The 24265-nt window shown below is 50.8% G+C and overlaps 1 protein-coding gene across 1 annotated transcript in view; it reads right to left on the minus strand.

Annotated features, from left to right (window-relative positions):
* The window catches only part of Xkr6 (XK related 6), a 206961-nt gene that overhangs the window by 17367 nt on the left and 165329 nt on the right, over positions 1–24265 (minus strand). The window contains exon 2 of the mRNA XM_052191216.1: positions 6540–6736. Within this exon, the coding sequence (XP_052047176.1) occupies positions 6540–6736 (197 nt within the window). The remainder of the gene's footprint in view (positions 1–6539; positions 6737–24265) is intronic.

Consider the following 24265-nt stretch of genomic DNA (forward strand, 5'->3'; position numbering starts at 1 on the left):
TCACAAAGGACCACTGAGAGGGTGTGATGGAAGGACCCTCATACCTGAGGGTCACAGCTCCAGGAGGACAGGTGCTAAGCAAGGTCAGTGCTCACAGGGGACAGAACCTTTCTTCTAAGTGACAGCCTCCAGCCTGACCAGGAGACAAGTCGGAAAAAGCTCAGAGTGCTTGGCAGGAGGAAGCCCTGGCCCCAGGACACTGAGATGCTTCCTCAGAATCTTCAGGGAGGGAAGACTCTTCAGAAGCTCATGATGCTGCAGTTCTCTCCAGGACTGTGTCGCACGACTCAGAATTCCTGCATCTGATGTGCGCATCTGGCCTCACAGTTGAGTAGTACCACCACCCCTCCCTTAGCATCAGCAATGGCAAGGGTGCAGAAACACGTTGGGAGTCCCTGCTGTCTTCCTTCCCATGGCTGATGCCCAGAGGAGAGCTGAGAGTCTCCCTGGCACCCCTCCCAGCAGTCAGCCCAGTCAGCAGCAGTATTTCTTGCCTTCTCTCTGCAGACTTCCACCACAGAGCTGATCTATGCTAGCACAGCTTCCCTCCTGCCCCCATGAGGACCCTGTGGTGCTAGAAACAAAAACTGAGGCGACCCCATTCTTTTCATCCTTTGCTGTTACAGTCCCAACTTCCTTAAAGATACTTGATCTCAGCACACTTGAGCTCAGGCCTCAGCCCTGGATCTTCCTAAATTCTGCAACATGTCTTTCCATATTTGCTGAGGTTGTCTCCTTTGGACTTCTTGGCTCCAAGGTGACCCTACTGACCTTCACAACTCCACTAAAAGCTGCAAGAAGCTCTGCTGCCTTTCCCATCCCTTCCTGGCTTCATTACACCCAACACTCTCTAGGAGAGAAAATTAAATATTTGCTTGTCACTTGTATATATGACACTCCGACTTCATGAGGGAATGGGGTGGGGAGTCTGTTTTGATGCTTAATGTATCCCTATGTCTCACACCATGCAAGGTATACAGTGGGGGGTTAATAGCTAATTCCCAAAGGGAGAATGAAGGTCCAGTTGTAGCTGATGCTCAGATTTCTGAACGTTCTGAGCCTCCACCCCTCCCCACCCCCAAGCCACCTTGACTCCTGGGCTGTATCGGGATGCCTAGGCTGGTGTACTGGCTGGTTTTGTGTGTCAACTTGACACAGGGTGGAGTTATCACAGAGAAAGGAGTTTCAGTTGGGGAAGTGCCTCCATGAGATCCAACTGTGGGGCATTTTCTCAATTAGTGATCAAGGTAGGGAGGACCCCTTGTGAGTGGTGCCATCTCTGGGCTGGTAGTCTTGGGTTCTATAAGAGAGCAGGCTGAGCAAGCCAGGGTAAGCAAGCCAGTAAGTAACATCCCCCCATGGCTTCTGCATCAGCTCCTGCTTCCTGACCTGCTTGAGTTGAGTTGAGTTCCTTTAGTGATGAACAGCACCATAGAAGTGTAAGCTCAATAAACCCTTTCCTCCCCAACTTGCTTCTTGGTTATGATGTTTGTGCAGGAATAGGAACCCTGACTAAGACAGCTGGTGAGACTTCTTCCTAGTGTCTTACACACAAACACTTTGAAATGGCCAAGGACCATTTTACATGCACTGATTTTAACAAGACAGATTTGGTTTGCTTTTCTTGTGAGTTTTCTCTAAGCCTCCCACCCCCCAACTCCCTTACCTCAGTTGTCAAGGGTAACCAGAGCTGAAAGGGCTACACTGGGGCAGGGCACACAGGAGATCTCAGTTTCAAATTGCTGCACATTCCGTGTAACAGCACAGATGAAGACTTCATTGTGACTAGACAAAAAGGTGTTTGGAGCTAGAAGGGTGAAAATCTGGAGTTTCAGGGCAGGGGATCCTGTGTGTGAACACCAAGCAGAATCCTCATGGAATATCTCCAAAAAGAATGGGAAAGGTATGGGAGAGAGGCCATCCTGGGGACACAATGGTGGCCATGTCTGGCCTTTGCTATGTCTCTTCATCCTGGTGAGATATAAAGAGGTGGCCAGAGGAGACAACAGAACTTTATATCTCTCTCTTTCCTTAACAGAGACCAAGACGGGATGCACTGGGGAGCCAGGGAGTTGAGATTCTCTGTGGCAGAGTTATGTGCCACTTGTCTGGGATACTGCCCTGTTTCCTGGGAATGGCAGACCGGTGCTGAGGAGTGGAGAGGAGGGTATCACTTCACTGGGGGTCTGTCAGGCAGCACTGGCACAGATGCAGTCATGACTCAGCACGGCGCGTTATGGCCCAATGCAATGAGCTGGTTGTTTCAATAACAAATCATATGTATTGCTTCCAAGGAGCCAAAGGAGAAAACTTACAGATCTGGTCTATAGCTCAGGCATGTGACCTTCAGCTCCCAGAGACAAGTCACTGTCACTTTCCAGTGTCACCCTATTTTAATCAAGGAGGTAAACAAATGGTTTGAATTCATTCTGGAGACGCCATCTTCAGTTGTATGTATTAGTAGCCTTGGGAAGTGGAGCCTTTAGGGGGTCATTTGGGTCAGATGAGGTCATGAGGTTAAGAAGCCCCCATGAGATCATGAGAGGATTTATAATGAACAGAGACCCAGCCTGTCCTACGTTATAATCCCTTCAACTATATGACATCACAAGAAGACCTTCACCATGTGTTAGCACCATATTCCTAGACACCAAGCCTCCCAAAATAAATCTCTATTGTGACCTTCCAGACCCTGGTGTTTTATTACACCAATATATTTTTTTTGTCCTAGACTTAAAGAGGGTTTGAGCTAGTGCCTGTGTGAACCAGACCAGACAGAATTAAAGAACACTTCTTATATAGGAAGAGGGAACTCCAGGAGGAAAGAAATTAAGTGTTTGATTCATAGACGCAGTAGCCAAGAGCTGGGCTCCTGCCTTTCTCTACCTGTAGACCAGCGCAAAGGAGCTTCAACCTTCATTAAGAAGAAGTTTGGCCAGGGAGACAGAGAAGGGGAAACTGAGGCTTCTCGTGTAGCACTCTGTGTCGCCACCAGGGGAGGAGAGGCCAGGTCACCAGGCTGCCAGCTGAAGAGAAGGGCTGGCCATTTCAGCCTAACAGGACAGAGCAGAGGGAGTGAGCACTTGCCTTTCTGAGTGGGTTGGATGAGAGCAGAGCTTGTGCTATATGTTAAGCCAAGGTGAAGCTAAGGGTCAGGTTTCTGCCGTTTGTACACATGTGTGGTGTACGCACTCTGAGACCAGAGGAGAACATCGGATATCCTGCCCCATTACGCTACATGTCATTCACTTTACGCTACATGTCATTCACTTGGGACAGGGTCTCTCATTGAGCCTAGAGCTAGGCTGGAAGCCAGTGAGCTCAGTGATCTTCTTGTCTCCACGTCCCAGCCCCTGATGTTCCAGGCACATGTGGCCACGCTGAGCTAGAGATGGAGTTTGGGTCCACATGCCTGCGCAGCAAGCCCTCTCACCCACTGAGCCATCTCTCCAGGGCTTTGATATGAGCAGAACCCATAACTTAAAATTGGGAGAACAAACTAGTAGGGAGGTTGATAGTTAAAATAGGAAGACACTGAAATGTATCTGAGACCAAATGCCTGCTTAAAGGAAAGATCAATGCTTCTGTGCGAGGTTTCATGTTTTCTTAGAGTCTTTTGCCTTTCTTGTCTAATTATGTTATATATGGGTCTGGAGTTACCTGTGTTTGTTTGTGTGTGTACATGCATGCGCCTGTGTGTGTGTGTGTGTGTGTGTGTGTGTGTGTGTGTGTGTATGCACGTTCTACATATGTAGAACAAAGAACAGTTTGTGGAGTCCCTTTAGGTGGGCCTCTGGGATGGAATTCAGGTCATCAGGCTTGCAAATCAAGTGCCTTTACCTCCTGATACTGTCTGTGGGATGTGAGGTGGGGGTAGTGGTGGGGGCAGGGGTGATAACCCCCTGGGTAAGGCAAAGTGTTTGGAGGGTACCCTACATGCCACAACAGTTGTTTCGGGGCAGCAAGAAGCATAAAAGCTTACATGCTCTTTGATACGTGACCTGGGGCAATTTCTTTTCTCTCACTTGATCTCCCCATGTATAAAGCAAGGGGCGTGGACTCAACTGCTTCCGTGGTTGGCATCTCCCACCTCTGTATGAGTTCCAGTGCCCCTGCCAAGTATTATAGTGTGTCTCTTATGATAGCAAAGTCTAGCTGGGCATGTCACATGACTGCCCTGCCAGAATTGAGGCAGAGTAGAAACAGGAGGATCACAACAAGCTAAGTCTCGTAAGTTCCAAGTTAGCCAGGGCTACGTAGAGAGACCCTGTCTCAACAAACCAAAAATTAAAATATGCAAAAAGCAAAAATCTGTCTGGGATTTCTTGGGAAATACCTTTCCTGAGAAAAGCAAGCCTCTGGGGTACTCCCTGACTGAGCAGGACGGTCCGCACCATGCCATCTAGCCCCATTCTGGGGTCACAGGTCATCTTTCCTTCATGCTACAACCCCATTTCAAATACCTTTCCCATCCAAGGCCTTCAGGCCTTTGCCACTGGCTGACTGAGAGGGTGGAAGGGCACACAGAGCTAACCCAGGGGGTTTGCACTACAACGGACAAGTGCAACAGCCAAGTTCTAATTGGTGAGACTCCCAGGAAGGTTCTGTCTTCCTCAGCTCTACTTGGAAATGTTCAACTATGCAATTGCCAAAATCAAGGTTTCTGGCACACGATGCTTGTGTATTTCTGGGGGGCCCATTAGGCTCTTCCTCCAGACGCTGCCCTCCACCCTACTCCCCTTGCTCCACTGCTGAGTTCTAACTGCACTGTGCATTCCTATTTTCTGATCATCACTACCATGGTGTCTCATGGAGAAAGCTTTTCCAAACTCAGGGCCTTTGGCTTTTCCAAAGCTCGGAAGGCCATTTCTGTGTCTCTCCTCTTGTTGACACCCAGCCTAAGTCTGTAAAGGCTTTCTCTGACCTCCACTTCCAGGGCGGTCCCTCTAGCTCAGGCCTCAGCAGTGTGTTTATGTGTGTCAAAGAGCTTCCAAAATCATGGCAGTCCATGGCGCTAGGCGACATGCTGTGGAGATATGTGCACAGCTCTATGAACTTTCACAACACCCAGTGCAACTCTTATTTCTACCTTAGAGAGAAAGGAACAAGACTGGGAAATGAACCATCCCACATCCTAAATGAACATGGCAGAGCTCAGGTTGTGTGCTGCTCTCTGCCGCCCCCAGTACCCTAGGCTGCTTTCCAAACCGGCCTTCACCCAGAATGGCTGCCAAGATGGCAGGAAACCTGCACCCAGGAGGGGGTCAGAACAGCCTTAGCATCTTTCTAAATACCCTCAGTGTGAATGGCACAGAGAAGGAGCTATCCCCTAGCCAGGCAGAGACAGTGTCAGTAGACCAAGGAGCTCCTATAGAAAGCTTAGAGTCCTTCAGCAAGTGAATCTACAGTTAAAAAACTATAACAAGACACAGCATAGAGACTGTAGGGTCAGGAGGTATCATGATAGCCCAGGAGACCAGAGGCCCACTGGCCAGAGAAAGCCAAGGCAAGTAAGAGAACCCTCTCCACCAGCTGTCTTGCTCTCCCACATCATGGGTACTCTTGCAAACCTCAGCAGGTAGGACCACCTTGGGTTTGGTTCATTTAGCAGTGTCTCTGCTTAAATACACCCAGCAACAAGACACCCACTATCCCTGGAGACAGTCTTTCCATGGCTGGATGGAATATTTCCCATTGCCCACCCACTGAAGATATGACAGCTCCCTGAGTGTGTGCATTGCCATCTACGACATTTTTTTCCTTCCCTGTCCCTTTAAAGGTTAGTATTCTCACATCTGAAGTCTCCCCGGGCTAAACGTCCTATTTCTCCCTCCACAAGCCACCTCGGGCCCCTCCTCAACCTAGAGCCTGGTGTTGTGCATCCTGATATGTACCCTGTAGGCTAGGCTAGCCATTAGCTCTTAAGCAAGACCAGTGCAGTACAATCTTGGTGTCCCAGCACCCAATAGCCTCCCTACCACAAAGCCTGCAGGCTCTGTGGATTCTGAGGCCCCATGGGGACTACCCAAGGCCACACTGAGGAGCACTGGGTCCCTTTGAGTATGCTCATTGGAGCAACGCCCACTTCAGCAACGACCATTTCAGTCTTTACAAGTGAGCTGAAGTATGTGTGCGCTGGAAGCAAGAGCCCAGAGTGTAAAATGCCCCAAACCAGAAGTAAGACCTGACTCATTCAGTCTGGGCACATGCTATCTTTAGGCCTGATTATCCCCATTCCACGGATGTAGAAACATCAGGGCCCTGGGCAAGCTGGGGTGGGGAGGGTCCTCACACTTGATTAGGTGGACTAGGACCCTGAACGGCTAAGGGCAGGCTGGCTCTGCTGCTCAGGGGCACATGGAAACCCTGCTCTTATGAACATAGTAGCCCAGGAGCAGGGATGCCAAGAGGGTTGGGTCTGAGCATCTGAACTTAGAGGCGGGACCCCTAGGCCACGTAGGCAAATGAGGCAGCTGCAGTGGGGGTGGGGGTGGGGGTGGGGTGATGGTGGCTGGACAGGGAAGTTGGCAGGCACTCACAGGGCAGCGTCTCTGCACTGTTCTTCTGGATCATTATGCAGAGCTGTAGCACCAGTTGGGGGGCGCTCTCCAGAAAGGTCTCCAGGAGGCGCAGCATGTTGACATCTGCATATTCGTACATCATAGCCCAGTAGAAGCGCCGCTGGTGTTCCTTCTGCCGCTGGCTCTGAATCCCCAGGTACATGGTGCGGATATACCTGTGGGGAGACATGAGACGGAACACATGTGTGGGTAGGGCTTGGGGGGTAGAGAAGGAGCACGACCAGCCCCGCCCCCTAAAGCCCAAGCTCCCTGTATTGGCATCTCCCAACCTCCTTCAGAAGTCCCCAGGATCTTGGGTGGGATTTGGGCTCAAAAGAATAACGCGGTGAGGTGTGGGGGTCCAGCCCTTGGAGGGACCCCAAGCCAGCTCTTCCCATCCTGGCTTCCACTTATACATATAGGAAAAAGAATATACATATTGCCAAATGAGATTCCAGGCCCTTCGACTAAACATTTCAGATGAACTCAGATAGGTGGGCTTCCTGGGGTACAGATCAGGGTGGAAGTGGGAGACATTCCAATAGAGTTGGCACTTCTGTTACTCTAGAGAGGAAAGAGACTGCTTGTGATGCTCTTAAGTACCGCTCGCTGGCTGGCCACACCCACAGGGGGAGGATATAGGCATTCTCTTGTAGGGACCAGCTGGACCTCTGAAAGGCTACCCACCTTCCCCCCCACACAGGCTCAGATGGCTGAATGGAGGAAGGGTCAAACATTAGCTCCAGGTCACTGGCCAACAAGGCCTGGCCTGGATGTACCTGAGAGACATCAGGGAGACCTGGAGACTACGAGAGAGGCTATGTGCCTGGGCAGTCACAGATGTACTGACCCCTCTCTCAAGAGGACATCCAGACTCTGTGGGGAGCCGCAAGAGCCCACGGAAGCAGGTCTAGCTGGGGAGCCTGGGCTTGCGGGTCAGCACCGAGAACTGTGTGCTGTTGACGTTGGCTCAGTGTGCCAAGCCATCCTCTCCTGTGAGGATGCCTCACATGCTGGGTACTGAGCACACATTTAGAGGGCACTCTTCCTGTGAACCCCACTGCCACCAGGAATGTCTGGAGCTGGGTCTCCAAGGATTTAATGAATCTACTAGGCCAAGCCTCAGTCTCGGATGCAGGCAATGGTCCAGCTATGGTGGGACCCAGGATGTAGGAAGGGCCCAGGATGTGGGCAGGCTTGTCTGGATAGGGTCCTGCCCGAACACAGGGTCAGAAGCAGAGCCCTGTAGGCCACGATCAAGAATGGGCCCATACACACAGTGACACATGTTCCTGAGCTGGAACCATACAGTCAGGGCACAGGGCTGACGACCCTCACAAGGCTCAGTGACCCTCGGGCACTGCCCTCTGGAGTCTGCTGGACAATCCTCTCTCCTCTCCACAGCATCGACATTGGCACCTCCTCACTGACTCATGAGTCCACTCCTGCCCCGGGAGAACCCTTCCTCCCAAGACAGCCAGAGTGCTCTTGGAGGGTTTTAAAGTGCAGGCAACGTCTCCCCTCTGCAGCTGGTGCTCAGAATAATCTCCCCAGCCCTCCTCAGGGCTTAAGGCCTCATCTCCAACATCTCAACAGCTCTCCCATTCTCTCAGACCCTCTTTCTCTTTCCTGCCTCCCCTTGGAGCACGGAAGCCCTGAGTAAAGAGGGACCGGCTGTGGCACCCTGATACATCGCACCGCCTGCTTCAGCACCTGTGGAAGAAGCAGGCTGGGAAGGCCTGTGCTCTGGGGCTGCGGACACCAGGTAGGACCACACACTCACGACATCTTAATGGCAGACCTACGCATGCTGGGGTCAAAAGTGAGAAAGGGAAGTGACCGATGAGAGGATGGCTATCCTCGGGCAGCATGGGGGGCATCACCCAAGGGGCGCACAGACAGAAGCCCATGTTTAAAGGCAGACTGGACGGCACATATTTGTAACACACTTTAGTACTGTAAGGTGCTGCTACATCTAGTTGCAAAATGGCAGGGCTCACTCTAGAGCAGCAGTTGTGTGCGGAGCCTGAAGGATGAGAGCCCAATGGCCTGCATGGCATGGCCCACTGGGCAGAGGCTGGGAACTCCAGCAGCCGTGCAGTCATGCAGCCATGCAGCCATGTGTCAGTCCCAACTGGAACGACAAAAAAAAAAAAAAAAAAAAAAAAAAAAAAAAGAGCTTCCGGCTTCCCCATAGATCATGATGGAGACTCGGGTGTCCCAAAAGAATCCCCCAATAGGGAAGTGGGGACTAACACCAGATCTTAACACCAGATTTTCCCCAGCTCCATCTCTGCAGTGAGCCATCTCACAGCTTTGTATGTCAGGATCAGCGATGGACCCGTGTGCACCGTGGGCGGCCAGGACAACACTGTAGAGGATGTCATCCGGGAGTTCAGGGGTGCCAGGCCTTAGCCATGCGTGTCAGCTGCCTTGTGAGCAGGCCTTCTTTATCGCCATTCCAAAAGTGGGGAAACTGAGGCTGGGGGAAACTGAGGCTGAGCACCAAATTCTGGTTCTCGCGTGCTCTCGCTTGCCCTTCCTGTGAGTTGCTGCCACAATACGGGTACTTCTGTAGATTTACAATATCAAGGAACCAGGAAAGGGATTGAGAAGGGGACAGACACTAGAATACAGGGCCTGCGGGTCCAGACAGGAGAGGCAAGAGAAGAGGAGAGAGAAAACAGACAAGAAAACACAGGAGATAGAGGGAGGGGTGAGGTGGGAGAGCGAGAGGGGAGAGAGAAGAAGAGAGAGAAGGAAAAGAGAGGGAGAGGAGAACTGAAGTGGACATGAGGGAGGAAGGGTCAAAGGTTGGGGAGATCCCACTGGCTGGGACAGTGTAGTGACCAAGTGGTCAGGGAGGACCCTGGGAGGAGCCACTGTCTTCCTAATGGAGGGAGGGGCTGAGGCAGGCAACCCCGAGTGACGGATGCTTCAGGAAGCAGAGCAGCTGCTTGTCCGACGGAGAGGAGGTACTGCGGATCTCACCAAGCAGAAGTATTCCCGGACTCAGCTGCAGTGACCCACAGCAGAGAGGACCGCAACCTGCCTGGCTCAGCTACGCTCCGACCACACTTATGCCTCTCTGCTCTCAGAAGTGGCCCACGTGCTGTGGCAGTGATACCAGACCAAGTCAGGCCATCACGGGGCTTCACCCCTCCTGTACCATGGCGCAGAAAGAAACTCCCTCTGTCAGGGGAGGCAGGAGCAGAGCCGGAACCTGTCCCCTGGGTCAAGGCACCTAGGTTTGGATGTCACACCCCGTGACCTCCGCTCTGGAGTGAAAGCAAAGAGAGAAAGACAGTGGAACTTTCCCAGTTCTGGATTTTTGAAACAGGGACTCGTATATCCCAGGCTGGTCTTGAACTTGCTATGTAGATAAAATAAGCTTGAACTTCTGATGCTCCATTTCCAGAGTACTGTGGACCACCACACCCAGATGGCTCCTCTCTCTTCCATCTTTTAAGTGGTAACAGAGGGGTGTTTGCTGGTTTGTAATAAACTAGTTCTGGATACAAGCACAGCCTAGACCACTTTGTAGACAAGATGCCCAAGACAAGAGTCTAAAGTGATTTGTCTTTATCATTCTGAGAGAGTGTGTGTAGGGGTCCCTGAATCTACACTCCACCGTTCTGACTCAGCCTTGGAAAGCGCCTCCCTCCGCACGGTGCCAAGCACTGCTTCCACTGTGCAGAACCCCGACAGCTCCTGGATCAGGCCATCTCCCAGAGCAGGTGGGATGCCACATTCTTCACTGAGCCGCATAAATTTTGCCTCCCTCTCAATCCCAGGAGTTGTAGGGAATGAGCAGGCACCAGGGCACCACAGCCTTTTGGACTCCTGTGTAGGTGTTTTCCACCATAGCCACACGGTGGCGCCAGACCCTAAGCGTCGCAAAAGGGAAGCGCCACACCGGTGATCTCATACCTTAGGACCTGCGCCCTCCTATGCGGCAATGCTGGCTGCAGGGGCCACCTGTGCGCTGCAGTACATGTTGGTCAGTTTGTTCCGGGGTCTTAACCGAAGGTATGGTGAGTGTCAAGTTCTCCCCTTCCCCTGCAGGTTCTACAAAACTGCCTTGACCCAAGAAGGCAGCCCAGGAGAGAAGCAGCCCACCGGCTGCTCCTGGATTTACTATCTCATCATCTTATGTCACCTCCTGTCACACCGCGTCTCCTCTAGGAGCACCAGATCTCACAAAGATCAGAATAAGAGCCAGGAGATTGCAGTTGTCTGCACACTGAAGGACTGTGAGGCCCCTAAGCCGATCTCTTCCCGAGGCTGCACCTTCAACCTAATCCCTACCAGCATCCTCCCCAAACCTAGGTTTACCCACCAGAGAAGGTCTGAACTGATGCCAGGACTTTATGTCATTGGTTTGTTTTTGTTGTTTTTTGTTTATTGTTTTTTGTTTTTTTTTAAGTGTGGCTTCACCGGGCACAAAGTATGGTGCATACTTCATGCACAGGAACCTGCACTTGAGCGTGAGGCATGGTTCTGGGCAATCCCACCGAATTAATGAGCTGAGAGCATGAACTCACTTGATCCTCACAACCATTTACCAGGGGTTTGCAGCAACACCTCCCCTCACAGATTGCCAGCTGAAGCTCTGAGGCAAAGACGTGCTCCTCAGTTTACCCAGCTGCATAACCAGCTGAGCCGATCGTCACACCTGGGCAGTCTGGCTTTGGGCCCAGCGTTCTGGAGTCCAGACCTGCACAGCTCTCAGGCAAAAGACCATTTGTCTCTTCCTCTTAGGCACAGTCCATTTTGTTCTGATCATTACAGTCTGCCTATCCTCCGAGGCCTGGTTCCCTATCTATAAGATGCCTAGTCCAGAGCAGGGCCCCAGGACAAGGTGAAGTAACAAATGCTCGTTATATTGTCAGATCCCTTTGGAATAGGCAGTTACAAATGGCCCAACTTCAGATTTAAACTGCAGTCTTTCTCAAGAGTAGTAAGTATTCTTATAGCATGCCATGTCTCCAAACTAGATTTAACACAATTCTAAGAAAGATCCTAACATAGTGTGTGTGTTTGTTTTTGTTACAGGAATATTTGAAACTGTTTGTAGTTAGGGTGTGGTTCATCCCTCTGCACACACCTTTAATCCCTCTGGTTGGAATACCGACACACCCTTAGTACACACCTTTCATCTCAAGGAAGGTAAGGTTAGTTTGTCGAGGAAGCAGCCATGTTTGAAAATGATGTCTAACTGAGTGGCAGACAAAGTGATGAGTCAGAAAGATTTGACAGAATAGGATCTGCCCAACTCTCAGGAGAGAGGAAAGGGACGCCACATAAGGGAGAGACACAGTACAGGAGAAGAGAGAGCAGCCCAGGAATACGGGAGAGTTCATGGAGAGCAGTGCAGGAGAGCTGAGAGGGAGACTGAAGCAGCCAGGGAGGGAGAGGGAGGCAGCGGTACCCGGGGAGGTTTACAGAGACAGATTGAAGCAAGAACGAGCTAGACCCGGGTAAAGAGAGAAGGAGCCAGAGAATGAGTCTCTCTCTGTGTCTATGTGTCTCTCTGTTTCTCTCTGTCTCTCTCTGTCTCTCTCTCTCTCTCTTAGGCTTAGTGAGTTTGAGGCCAAGCAGAGCAATTCAGAGAAACTGAGAGAAGCCAGATCGAATCACCCAGCTTGGAGAAGAGTTTGAGCCAGAACAGCTGAGTTGAACCAGTCAGCCAGAGTCCAGGAAGAGCTAGAAAGGGTGAGCTTCTTCAGCAGCAAATGTTATATGCTGGAAACATTCTAGGCCGAGATTAGGTTGCACAGAGGCTGGAAGCTTCCAGGACTAGGCCTAGGTTAGCAGGCGGAGACAGCCTCCCAGACGACAATTGCATCAGGAAAATAAAAGCTACCTTTACACGGTTTTGCTTTTGAGCTGAGCATAGAGAAGCATGTTGTAAGATGCACGTGGATGGCAAAGGGTTAAAATAGTCTGGACTACTCCGAAACAAGCTTAAAGGTCTCACAATGTCTGATTGCTACGACTTAAAGATACAGTAACTGAGACAGTATTGGCAAAGAGAGAAACATGGGCAGGAGCCTAGAATCAGCCCCATGTGAGCAAGGCCGGTCGGTTGCCTATGAAGGAGCACTCGGAGTTTAACAGCCAGAAGGAACTCTTCCCAGTGATGTGGGCGATTATTTGATCTTATGTGGCAACTGACTTGAAACGTAGCACAGGCTGCAATATACAACTAGGAACCATTTAGAAACAAAGACAACCATGTGACCCTGCATTATGTGAGGAGCTCTACAAGGCCACAGAAGCCAAGCTGGCTAACTTCAACTCTAAAAACCTGCTCTGCACATGACACTCAGAAAATGAATGGCAGGCTATGTATACCGGGATAAAATGCCCATAAATCCCATTGCTTCCAAAGAACTTGAGCCCACATTGTCTTCAGGGTTGTAACCACTGGCAAATTACCCTCAATTCTCACTCCAGGAAAAAGCCATAAACCCACTACTGAAACTCTGTGACTCTCTCTCTCTCTCTTTCTCTCTCTTTCTCTCTCTCTCTCTGTGTGTGTGTGTGTGTCTGTCTGTCTGTCTGTCTCTCCTGTCTCTCTCTGTGTGTCTGTCCTGTCTCTGTGTGTGCCTCTGTCCTTGTCTGTCTGTCTCTCTCTCTCTCTCTCTCTCTCTCTCTCTCTCTCTCTCTCTCTCACACACACACACACACACACACACACACACACACACCAGCACCATAGACATGAAAGTGGGAGAGCTCATCAGGAAGAGACTTAGCAAAAGGTGATGAAAGAGGGTAATGGGGTGTGTGGATCAAATGTCACTTTCTTAAAGCTTAACAAAAATCAATATAAAAGTTAAAGAAGAATTGCTATTTTAAAAAGATGCACAAGTATCTTTGTGGTAGGGCATGGAGTTCTTTGAGCCCAAGCCCAGGAGATGATTGGCTGGGTCATAAGGTAGCACCATTTTTAACCTTTTGAGGAATCTCCCAATGTATTTTCACAACAAGTGTATTAATGTGCACACCCACCAGCAGTGAAGGAGTCCTTTTATCCCCACAACCTCTCCAATTGCCTCAGATTTGGTGATAGCCATCCTAAGGTGGCTTGGTAGTATCTCAGAGTAATTTCAATGTGCATTTCCTTGATGACGAGGGACACAGAACGCTTTACGAGACTGCTCATCTGTGTTTCTCCTTTTGAAAACAGTCTGTCCATCTTCTTATCCCATTTGTTGATTCACGGTTCCTCCCTCAGTGTTTCACTTCTTCAATTCTATGTCAGTTTTGATACTCGCCCCATCTAAGGTATAATAGTGGACATTTTCCCATGAGCTTTCCTGAAGGTTTCTTTTGCACGAACATAGTTGTTCGTTGTTGCTCCATTTAAAACACCAAGGAAACAGAACCAACCTAGATACGCATCAACAGATGAACAGATAGTGAGAGCGCGCTCCACACGAGATGGAGTATGATTCAGCTCTAAGGAGCGAGACAACAGAATCTGCAGGAAAATGGAGACACGTGGAAAGCAAAAATTAAGGGATGGAAAAACCCCACATGTTCTCATGCTGCTGCTGCATACGTGGATCCTAGACTACACTATATACACACATATATGTACACAGGTGCGGCGTGGGCCAAGAGACCAGGTGATGAGGAAGATGTAACGGGCAAAGGGACACATGAGTCATAAAAAGGGCATGAAGCTATTGCTTCCTAGTTTCAACCTGGCCATAGCTTTTCTTTCTTATGGTGGGCAAGTGAATAAAAGATGTAATTGGCAGAGAAAGGATACAACGCTAAGTGAAGCCCCACGACTTCAGGGCGGCCATTCTAACTACGAGAGTTAACCAAGATGGATAAAGCTTGGAACTGGGCAGCAGTGTGAGGGGCTCCTTTAAGGCAGCTACATCGTGTTCTTATCTGCCAGTTAATTCTGGAAGCAGAAGATTGGCGTGTGCTCCTAAGTAGTCCTAGCCACTTGGGAAGCTGAGGCAGGAGGATTGCTTACACCCAGGAATTCAGGGTGAACCTAGGAAATACAGAGAGATCGTTTCTCAATTTAAAATAAAAAAATTTCAAATTATGAATGTAAAATAAACAGAGGCTCCCTGGGAGTAAAGCTCACACCTCAGTGACGATAGCACACAATCTGTCCCCAAATGCCAACTGGTTAGAGCCTTCCCAGCTCTCCCAGGGACAAGTCCACAGTCCCCTGCCTATAGCACAGAGCAGAGTTTGGAAACTCGTAACTCCACATCCAAGGACAGCAAAGGGCACCGTTGAAAGGTGCGAGCGAGGCTTACCACCTCTACCCCATCCAGCTCCACTTGCTCTTGAACAAAATCTTTGGACCTAATTCTACAGACTGGCCTGGAAGTTGACTCCACATGGCTTAGAGCAAGATCACTGTGGGATACTGTTAGCCTCTTGGCCCCCTTCCCTGGAATAAGTTGCCATGGACTATTAGGCCATCAAAAGAAACTGAACTGACAAGAGTCTCATCCTAGAAGGCCCACTCCTTTGAACCAAACCAGCTCTGGAGAGGAGACCCTCTTGCTATCTGTGTGGACAGTGACACAAACTAAGTGGTCTTAGGAATGATTCGCCTGCAATTCACCTAGTAACTGCTTTGCTTGAGAGCCCACCTCTTGGAACCCATCTGGCCAATTCAGAGGGATGCTGAGGCCTCAGCTTGGCCTTCAGCCTCCTCGAAGTCCCCAGGGTCTCAAAGTTCCAACTCTAACCTGGTGCTCGACCAGCTTTAGCTTCCTAGCTCTGGAGACCGAGAAGCTCTTAGGATGCCATCTCTTCAGAACGTGGGCTTGGGGCTCTACCCTACTTAGAGGTCACAGAGTTGGCCCACTATTGCCTGACCTTGGCTTTTTGTCAGACTTCAACGGACCAAGCAGGGGTTTCCCATCTAGATGCAACCCCATGTCTAGCTGCACCAAGGAAGACCTGGAACATGTGTATGAGTCCTAGTGAGTTTAACTTTCAGCTAGAGGCCTCAGAGAGTGTGTGCTTCCATATGCACCTTGCCAAAGGAGGGTATGTCCTGGCAGGGACCAGGGTCCCAGTGCATGACAGATCCCTATGCCATTGTAGGGACACTCAGTACTTAACAATGCAAGTCCATCTTCCTGTCTCCGGAAGTATCATAAAACCAAATCTACCGGTCCTAGCCACATAGTGCATTACAGAACACAGGCGGTTTCTCTGGTGGCTGTGGTTGGCCATGCACTGTGGCTCACTGCCCGCTGACCAAGCTAGACAGTTGGTGCACCTGCACCTTGCCAGCCCTGGAAAAGATCAAGACTCAAAATTCCAAATACGGTGACATGTGTGGTGTGATTTCACACAACACAACTGTAAAGTGAAAGCATTTGTAATCCAAACTGTCACAACATCCAAGTGGAGTGGAAAGGGAAAGGGAAGGGGGCTGGGGGAAGAAGGAAGGAAGGGAGAAGACAGAGCAGGGCTGGGGAAGTTGATGCAGAATCGGGAAGGGAAGGGAGGAAGGGGAAACACGAGAGCTCTGGTGCCCCGGGTCTACCTCCCTTCTCTGTCATCAAGGCCATGAATGCCTGTCTCCAGGCTCCACCCCCATAGTTCTTTCTAGAGGCTGTGGATCAACCAGGGGCCATACATCCCCAGGAAGCCACTGGAAATTTGCTGAACAGAGGATGAGTTGAGACTGTGGAAGCCCTGATTCCTGTGACCCGATGTGACAAAACAGGCCTTCTGGGTGCAGACCGAGCTCTGCAGAAGAGGTGCCTACTTTTCTCCTCACAACACCTGCAAACAGCCAGTCTGGGAGTGGAGCAATCACCAAAACAAACATTCTTCAAGGAACTCCAAGGTCTGACCAGGCCCCGGAACACTTCTCGCCAACCTGAAGACCCACTTATCCAGGACACAGGGGTCTTGCAGATGGCAACTGGGAACGTAGGCACCAACCATTTCCCTTTTGCAATAGATTAGTGAGGCCCTCACCAGCAAACCACATTGTTCCCTTGCTGGCTGGTGTCACAGTACAAGCAGTTGCTCCAACTTCAGAGAATCCACCCCAAGCCTGCACCGGCTCCAGCCTGTCCCCTTGGGGTCTGGATCACTATGAAATAGACTCATTAATGATGCTATGTCAGAACTGGAACCAGACGAGGTCCTAATCATTGTCTCTGCTGCCACAGTGGATAGGCCACCCAAAATCAGGCCTCTCACATACCAAGGAAGGTTCAATGGCTTCTGGGGCAGTAATCAACATCATATGGTAGAAGTAATCAACATCTTATCCTCCTGCCTCAGGCTATCCTACATATCACTCCTGCTATAGATACAGAACCACCTGTAAGTTGTGCCTGGTGACAGTAACAGGGGACCTGGTGCACAGTCACGAGGGCTGGTCCCACCAGTCAGGAGTGTGCAGCAGCCGGCAGCCCCCACTCTGTCTATATTACCTTCATGAGTCTGGCACCATGACCTTCCTTTGGAGAAGAGGAAGCTTTGTTAAAGGACGGAAAGAGGTCACCCGGACAATGTATGTGAACTTGGGCCTTGTTGAACACCCGAGTCATCTAAGATTAAGATCTGATTTCCCTGTAGATCCAAGGGCAGGACCGAGTCCAGCTATACACCCCATGAATCCTCAGTCCCTACCAGTCTCCAGCACACAGGAAGATCCTACAGGACATCACCAATGGACAGAAATGGAAGGGTGGGGCCACAGGCCCTGCCTCCTCTCTGGAGAGCCTTCAGTCTGCATGGCCTCGCTGTCTGGGTTTTCCTTAAGCTGCTGAGACCTATGGAGGCTGTGAGAGGTTAGAGGCTCTGGGTTCCGAGATTCTGGGGCTTTCTTCAAGAGCCTCAGTTTTAACTAAAAGCCAAAGCTCATTGTGCCGGCAGGCACAGCGTCACCCACTACCCCCTGAGCCCTGGAAGGAGGCCTCTGAAGCCCAAGGCCACAGCAATGTGCAGGCCCATGATGGTCTGTCCAAGGTTGCCACCATCAGCAATACAACCTGTGGGACAGCAGGCTGACCTTTTCACGGCAAGAGATGTTTGTTTAGTCTCTTTCTGGAAAGGCCCAGCAAGACAACCTCAAAGGCAGAACAGGATTTTTCTCTGAAGTTAATAATAAGTATCCACCTGCAGGGTTCCTTGCTGCTTTGAAAATGCCTTTGTGCTGTGTACATCTGAATACATTCAGCTATGCCTGCGGGGCTACCCGAGGTGACTCTGTCTTTGTCCCATGTGGGTGCTATGAACATATTCTGCCAAACACATATTCACACCTGAAGCTGCCCACTCCCCACTAGACACTCCACAAAGAGTGTTCACAATATCCATACACAATATCCATTCACAATACCCATACACAATATCAGTACACAGTACCCATACACAATGTTGATATGCAATGACCATACACAGTACCCATACACAGTACCCATGCACAGTACCCATGCACAGTACCTATACACAGTACCCATACACAGTATCCATACATAGTACCCATACACAGTACCCATACACAGTACCCATACACAGTACCCATACACAGTATCCATACACAGTACCCATACACAGTATCCATACACAGTACCCATACACAGTACCCATACACAGTATCCATACACAGTACCCATATGTAGTACCCATACACAGTACCCATATACAACACCCATACACAGTACCCAGACACAGTATCCATACACAGTATCCATGTACAGTACCCATACACAGTATCCATACACAGTACCCATATATAGTATCCATACACAGTACCCTGAACAAATTCTGCCAAACACATATTCACACCTGAAGCTGCCCACTCCCCACTAGACCCATACAACACCCATACACAGTACCCATACACAGTACCCAGACACAGTACCCATACACAGTATCCATGCACAGTATCCATACACAGTATCCATGCACAGTATCCATACACAGTACCCATACACAATACTCATACACAGTACCCATACACAGTATCCATACACAGTACCCATGCACAGTATCCATATATAGTACCCATATACAATACCCATACATAGTACCCATACACAGTATCCATACACAGTACCCATACACAGTACCCATATACAATACCCATATTCTGTACTCATACACAGTACCATACACAGTATCCATACACAGTACCCATACACAGTATCCATACACAGTACCCATAAACAATACTCATACACAGTACCCATGCACAGTACCCATATACAATACCCATGCACAGTACCCACACACAGTACCCATACACCGTACCCATGCACAATATCCACACAGAGCACACATGCTGCTCTTTTCCAAATGCAAATGTTCCCACATCACACTCTACATGGACTGTCTACAGAGAGTACACACAAACACACATACTCAAACACACTCCTCACAACACACATTCCTACAGATGCATTGCAGACACAGTCACATCTGCACAGCCTTATATCCACAGCAATGGATTGCTGAGGGGGAGATCTGCCCGTCCCCTGCTGCTGACAAAGTCCTTGCTCCTGGCTACTCATTGTTTTCATGGCCTCCATAAGGAAGGTGGATAGACTCAGAGGAAAGCCAAAACCATGCCGCACTGCGAGGCCCCTCCAAGGAACTGGACCATAAGCAGGCCCTCCTTATTTAGCAGTCATAAGCAGGTCCCCTTTTTTATTGAGAGGAAAAGGGATCTCCAGATTATATGATACCTTGTTCTCATTTTGGGTTTTTGTGTGTGATGTTTTATTTTTGTTGTTGTTTTGGTTTTTGGGCAGGGTTGTTTGTTTTTTTGAGACAGGATCTCACAATAGTCTTGGCTGGCCTGGGACACACCAGGCTGGCCTTGAACCCAGAGATCCATCTGTCTCTGCCTCTCAAGTGTTGGGATTAAAGGGGTGTGCCGCCACACGTGGCCAAAGTCTCCATTCTTGAAAAATGGCTGAGCTAGTGGCCACCAAAGTACCCGAGCTCACCAGTTACTCAAATCGCCAGGTCTTGCCTCCTCCCCAGGTAGTCCACGTTGCTAACCCTGTGCCCATGTGTCTTGAAGAGCTACCTCCTGTGACTTACTTCCACCTGGAGGTGCCCTCACTTTCTGATGGTTTTCTACCCCTAGACTCCACACAGTGCTTTGTTCCGGTCATTACCCTCTGCCAGGATCCTCCCCTGGGCGGGGCCGGACTCCCTCTAGATGCCTTAATCCCCTGCCAGGTTATTTCCTGTCCTTGTCCTCTTACACTGATAGCACAGGAACTTTGATCACAAACTCCTCAGTGTAATGAAGACTTCCTCTCATTGGGTTCTTCCTCCATCTTGAGCACCTGTCCTAATCATGTGACCTCCTGGATGCTCTAGGACAAGGAAACCAAGGCACGATGCATCAGGATGTATAGCCCTTTGGCTTGCCTAGCTCTCTCTCTCTCTCTCTCTCTCTCTCTCTCTCTCTCTCTCTCTCTCTCTCACACACACACACACACACACCCCTCACTTACTCCTTTGAACAACGCTGTGATCATCTGTCAGCCCTAAGGTAAAGTCCAGAGAGTAGAAGGGCCTCCCCTGCAGGACAGCCAGATTCAAGCCACTCTGCACGGCTGTGTGGCATGCCTGGGCCCACCGTGCAAGCCTCTCTCCATGCTCCCACAGCTCTCCCTACCCTCACTGCACACTCACCCCACAATGCAGTCACCTGTGCACAGAGATGCCCCTTTGCCACATTTTAACCCACAAGGAGGGAATATCTAGGAGCTTGGAGGACACGTGCTGTCAGTGTGCCAGGGCGAGTCTTGGGTCTCCTCTGATAGAAAGCTGCTATGGCCGTTAGATGCCAGAAGCCTTGGGCTTGAGCACAGGCCACACATGTTCCCAGAGATGGATAGCTTGAGTGGGCCAGGGCTGAGTCAGGGCAGGCAGCGGCGGTGGGCTGAGCACCACTAAGCATTTCGCGAGTGGAGACAAGAGGGCAGTGTAAGAGAAGGAGCTGGGCCTTCAGCTCCAAGGGCAGAGCTGCAGCCAGGAACCTCCAGAGCTAGTGGTTACTGTGTGCTCAGAACAACTGTGCACAAGTCTCACCTCCCAACCTCCTCAAAACTAAGCCAGAGTCCAGGTCTAGATGGATCAAGAGCCTTGCCTGGAACAGTCACCAAGATAGCTCCACAAGGGCCCCAGGACTCAGGAGCAGAGGCTCTCTTGAAAATGAAGGAGGACTCTAGAACCCTCCACAGTCAGGCTGATGCACTTGTGAAACACACGCATGCATGTGCACGCACGCACGCACGCACGCACGCAGCACACACTCCTGAGAGCAAACACACACATACAGATACCAGCTGAGGAGCTGTTGACAGGGAGGGAAGGTGGTGGGGCCAGCTGCCAGCTCAGCCCACATGCGCTGCATCAAACCGGAGTTATTTTTAGCCCCTTTCTCCTGGTCCTGCTATTAGCTAAGCTGGGGTGGGGCTTAGGGTGAACAAACCAGAGAGTGTGGACAAGAGACGATAGCTAATCCCAGTGGCCCAGGGCAAGGGTGGAGAACAGCACTGCACAACCTCAGGAGACAGAGGTTAAATGTGCCTAAGGTCTCCTGTGCTCCAGAAAAGGCCCAATCCCACCTCAGTGCCCCTTTCCCTGCTCCCCATCCACCAAGAGCACCCACTGGTCAGTAACTGAGGTTCCGTCCACTGGCTCTGGACAACCTCATCAACACTGTGCAGCTATGAGGGTTGGGGTGGGACCAGCCACAGCAAAGGCGTCATCTAACTCAACTCAAATGCTCACACTTCCTATGGAAAGAGACCACTGGATCTGGGCTTGAGGAAATGATTTCAGCCTGAAAATCACAAGTTCAAGGTCATCCTCAGCTACAACAGACCTGGTCTCAAAATAAAACAAAAGCAAAACAAGAAAACATGTCTGCTTAGCAATTTCCCCTTTTCACTGTGTGCCTCTGTCCTCCGGATTTCCTGGTACCACCTCCTTATGGCTGTGTCCCCCTCCTTCTCCAGGTCCCTGCCATAACATGGCCTTTGAGATTTTCCTGCAAAAGGGAAGTGGGGATCTCTAGTAGCAGAGCATGACCTTCAGTCTAGGCTCCTGTGCAGGGGTTCATCCCCCTGTTCCTGCATCCAGGGGGACATAACTGTTCACGGACATGCCCTAAACCAAAGGCAGTCAGGACCTCCATAAGCCATGCATAGATCCAGGGCTTGTCCAGTCACGAAGGAACTAAAGCCAACGGAGATGCTGTTGATCTTCCGATAGAGCAGCTATCCTCGATGTAGCATACTCAAATCTGTCCCCATCTTACAGATGAGAACAATGGAGCAACAGCATGAGTCTCCCAAGCGTATGAACCAAAATTTATGGGCGGTTTTCCCACAAGCACCAGAGGTTCTTGGAGTAAGGAAGATGCCAGAAGGAGGTGGAGCCCAAGGAGGGGCTCAGATCTCCGCCCTGTCCCTGTCTGGGGACAACACGCAACCTCTTCCCACTTTCCCCAGGCTGTTCCATGCCTCATTCTCTAGACAGTGTAATGCAGACCAGCCTGGTTGGGCAGATGAGTGGGGACTAGAGGTATAGCAGTTGGGAGCAGATAAGGTGGGACCTTCCTACTGTCTGCCAGCAGCCCTTGCTTCTAGGCTGTCTTAGCCTGTCCAGTGGGTCACATAGGGGTTCCCCAAAGCTCTGAGTCCCCAGGATACCTGAAAACCCCACGGAAGGCATTGTGGTAGGGCTTCCTCCTTCCTGACCATGTGCAGGGAGGACCCCCTCTCTCCAGGGGCCCCATGCGAAAGGCAGCACCTGTTCCTTCTGGGAGCCATCAGAAGCTGAGAGCACCCCTCCCCCCAGCCTGCAACCCCACCCCATCCCCCAAGCCTGCAACCCCAGGTGGAGGAGCAAGCTGTGTGAGGACCACGCATCCCTGCCTTCTCTGCCATCCTCACAGACAAAGAAGACGTCACAGGAGCGACATCTCCACCTCGGGCCTCAGTCACCTCATGTGTAAAATGGGGCTGTCAACCTCCAGGATTCCCTCCTGACTTCTTACAGGACTGACTGACCTGGCCCTTTCCCAGGGTCTAAACTCTGCATTAAGCACAGAACAGAAGAACCAGGCTCTTCCTCAGACAGAGCTATGAATAATTCATCCCTTTGCATTTCAGCACATTAGGAAAAAATCTGAGCCAGCGACCACATGTGACACCGCGGGCAAGTGCTGAGGACCTCCACTCTCTGGCCAAGCCTGTCCCTCCCAAGGTCACCCAGGAGCGACTGCAGAACGCTTTGAGAGGCGGGTAACTTGCTAACCATTGCTCACGTGCCATCCTGTCCCACCCTCGCATTTGCTCCACCTGGCAGCTTCTCTTGTCTCTTGCCATTCCACACAGGAGAAAGCAGAGGCACAGAGATGGTAAGGCACTTGTCCAAAGTCACACAGCTCGGTGGGGGGCTGTTGGGGCTCCCTGTTCTCTTGCCTTTTGTGCATTCAAGGGTTAAGCAGAGTCACATCAGATGTCCCAGGACAGCTGGGAAACACTCCTAGGCTAGTCTTGGGCCAGCGTGCGGAAGTCTGGAGCACACAGCATTCCAGGTCCCCAACCCTGGAACTCAGGCTCCACTCAGAGCATACAGCAGACAAGGGAGTAAATACTTAGATGACATTGTGCCCGGATGGGAAAGGGAGAGGGAGTGGGGACATGAGTGACATGGGGTACAGAGCCCATGGACCAAGCTGCTGTACTCTGCCCAGGCAACAGCCAGCCAACAGTTCAGAGAAGGTTGGAGCATCAAAACAACTCTGGGTAGACGCTAGCCAGGAAGACATCATCTCAGATAACAGCCGTGGCCTCTGGCGCTCTGCATGCAGATGGCTCTGCTAGCTTTCACTCCCACAAGCCCCTGCTCTCTTATAGAAGTTCCCAACTTGTGATCCCAGCTGTCCTCCCCATCAAATGGAAAGGCTACTTAACCTGACCTATGACCCCTCCCGACATCCCACCCCCAGAGCTGATGATGGAAACGTGGGATCAGATCTCATCTACCCCTTGAGCAGTGATTCCTGGGGTCTCCTGCTGCCTTGCTCACCTAAGGCCCTTCCTGGCCAGCCACAACCCAGCAAAAGGACCACACAGGGCCCATTTGGGGAAACACCCACATGGTGTCCTCGGTGGGTGGGAGGAGTGATGTTTTCTCTTTCTCCGGTTTGAACTGAGCCTGGGGAGTCTAAGCCTGGTCAGGCTGTTGGAATCAGGAAGGAAGGGTGAAGCTGGGAGTGGGGCAGGACATTTATTTCTCTACCCCTTCTTCAGGGAACTAGGAGAAGCTGGCATCTGGGCTGGCAGATGGGATGGTGGCGGCAGGAGGAGGCAGACCCTCAACACAGGTGTCTATTCCCCTACATGCGGCTCAAGGTCTGTCACATGGGCTCCCCTACGTGTCTCACTTCCCAGAGACCTCTCCCCACCTCATGGCTCAGCCCACCTCCCCCCAGAAGGGTCCTGAGTCAAGGTCCACTGGGATAATCCTCTTTGCTAGGGTAGCCTGAGACCTGTATATTTACAGTATAATATAGTATGCATGCCCACATACTACCCCAGTAAACATGGGAAAGAGAAAAGACATTGTTTTGGCCATGTGCCTGCCAGTCTAAGACATTCATCCATTATGAGGGCTGCACAGCTCTCACAATCCTGTGCATTTCTGCTCTC

Source organism: Apodemus sylvaticus, chromosome 8, assembly GCF_947179515.1.
Source record: "Apodemus sylvaticus chromosome 8, mApoSyl1.1, whole genome shotgun sequence".
Lineage (NCBI taxonomy): Eukaryota > Metazoa > Chordata > Mammalia > Rodentia > Muridae > Apodemus > Apodemus sylvaticus.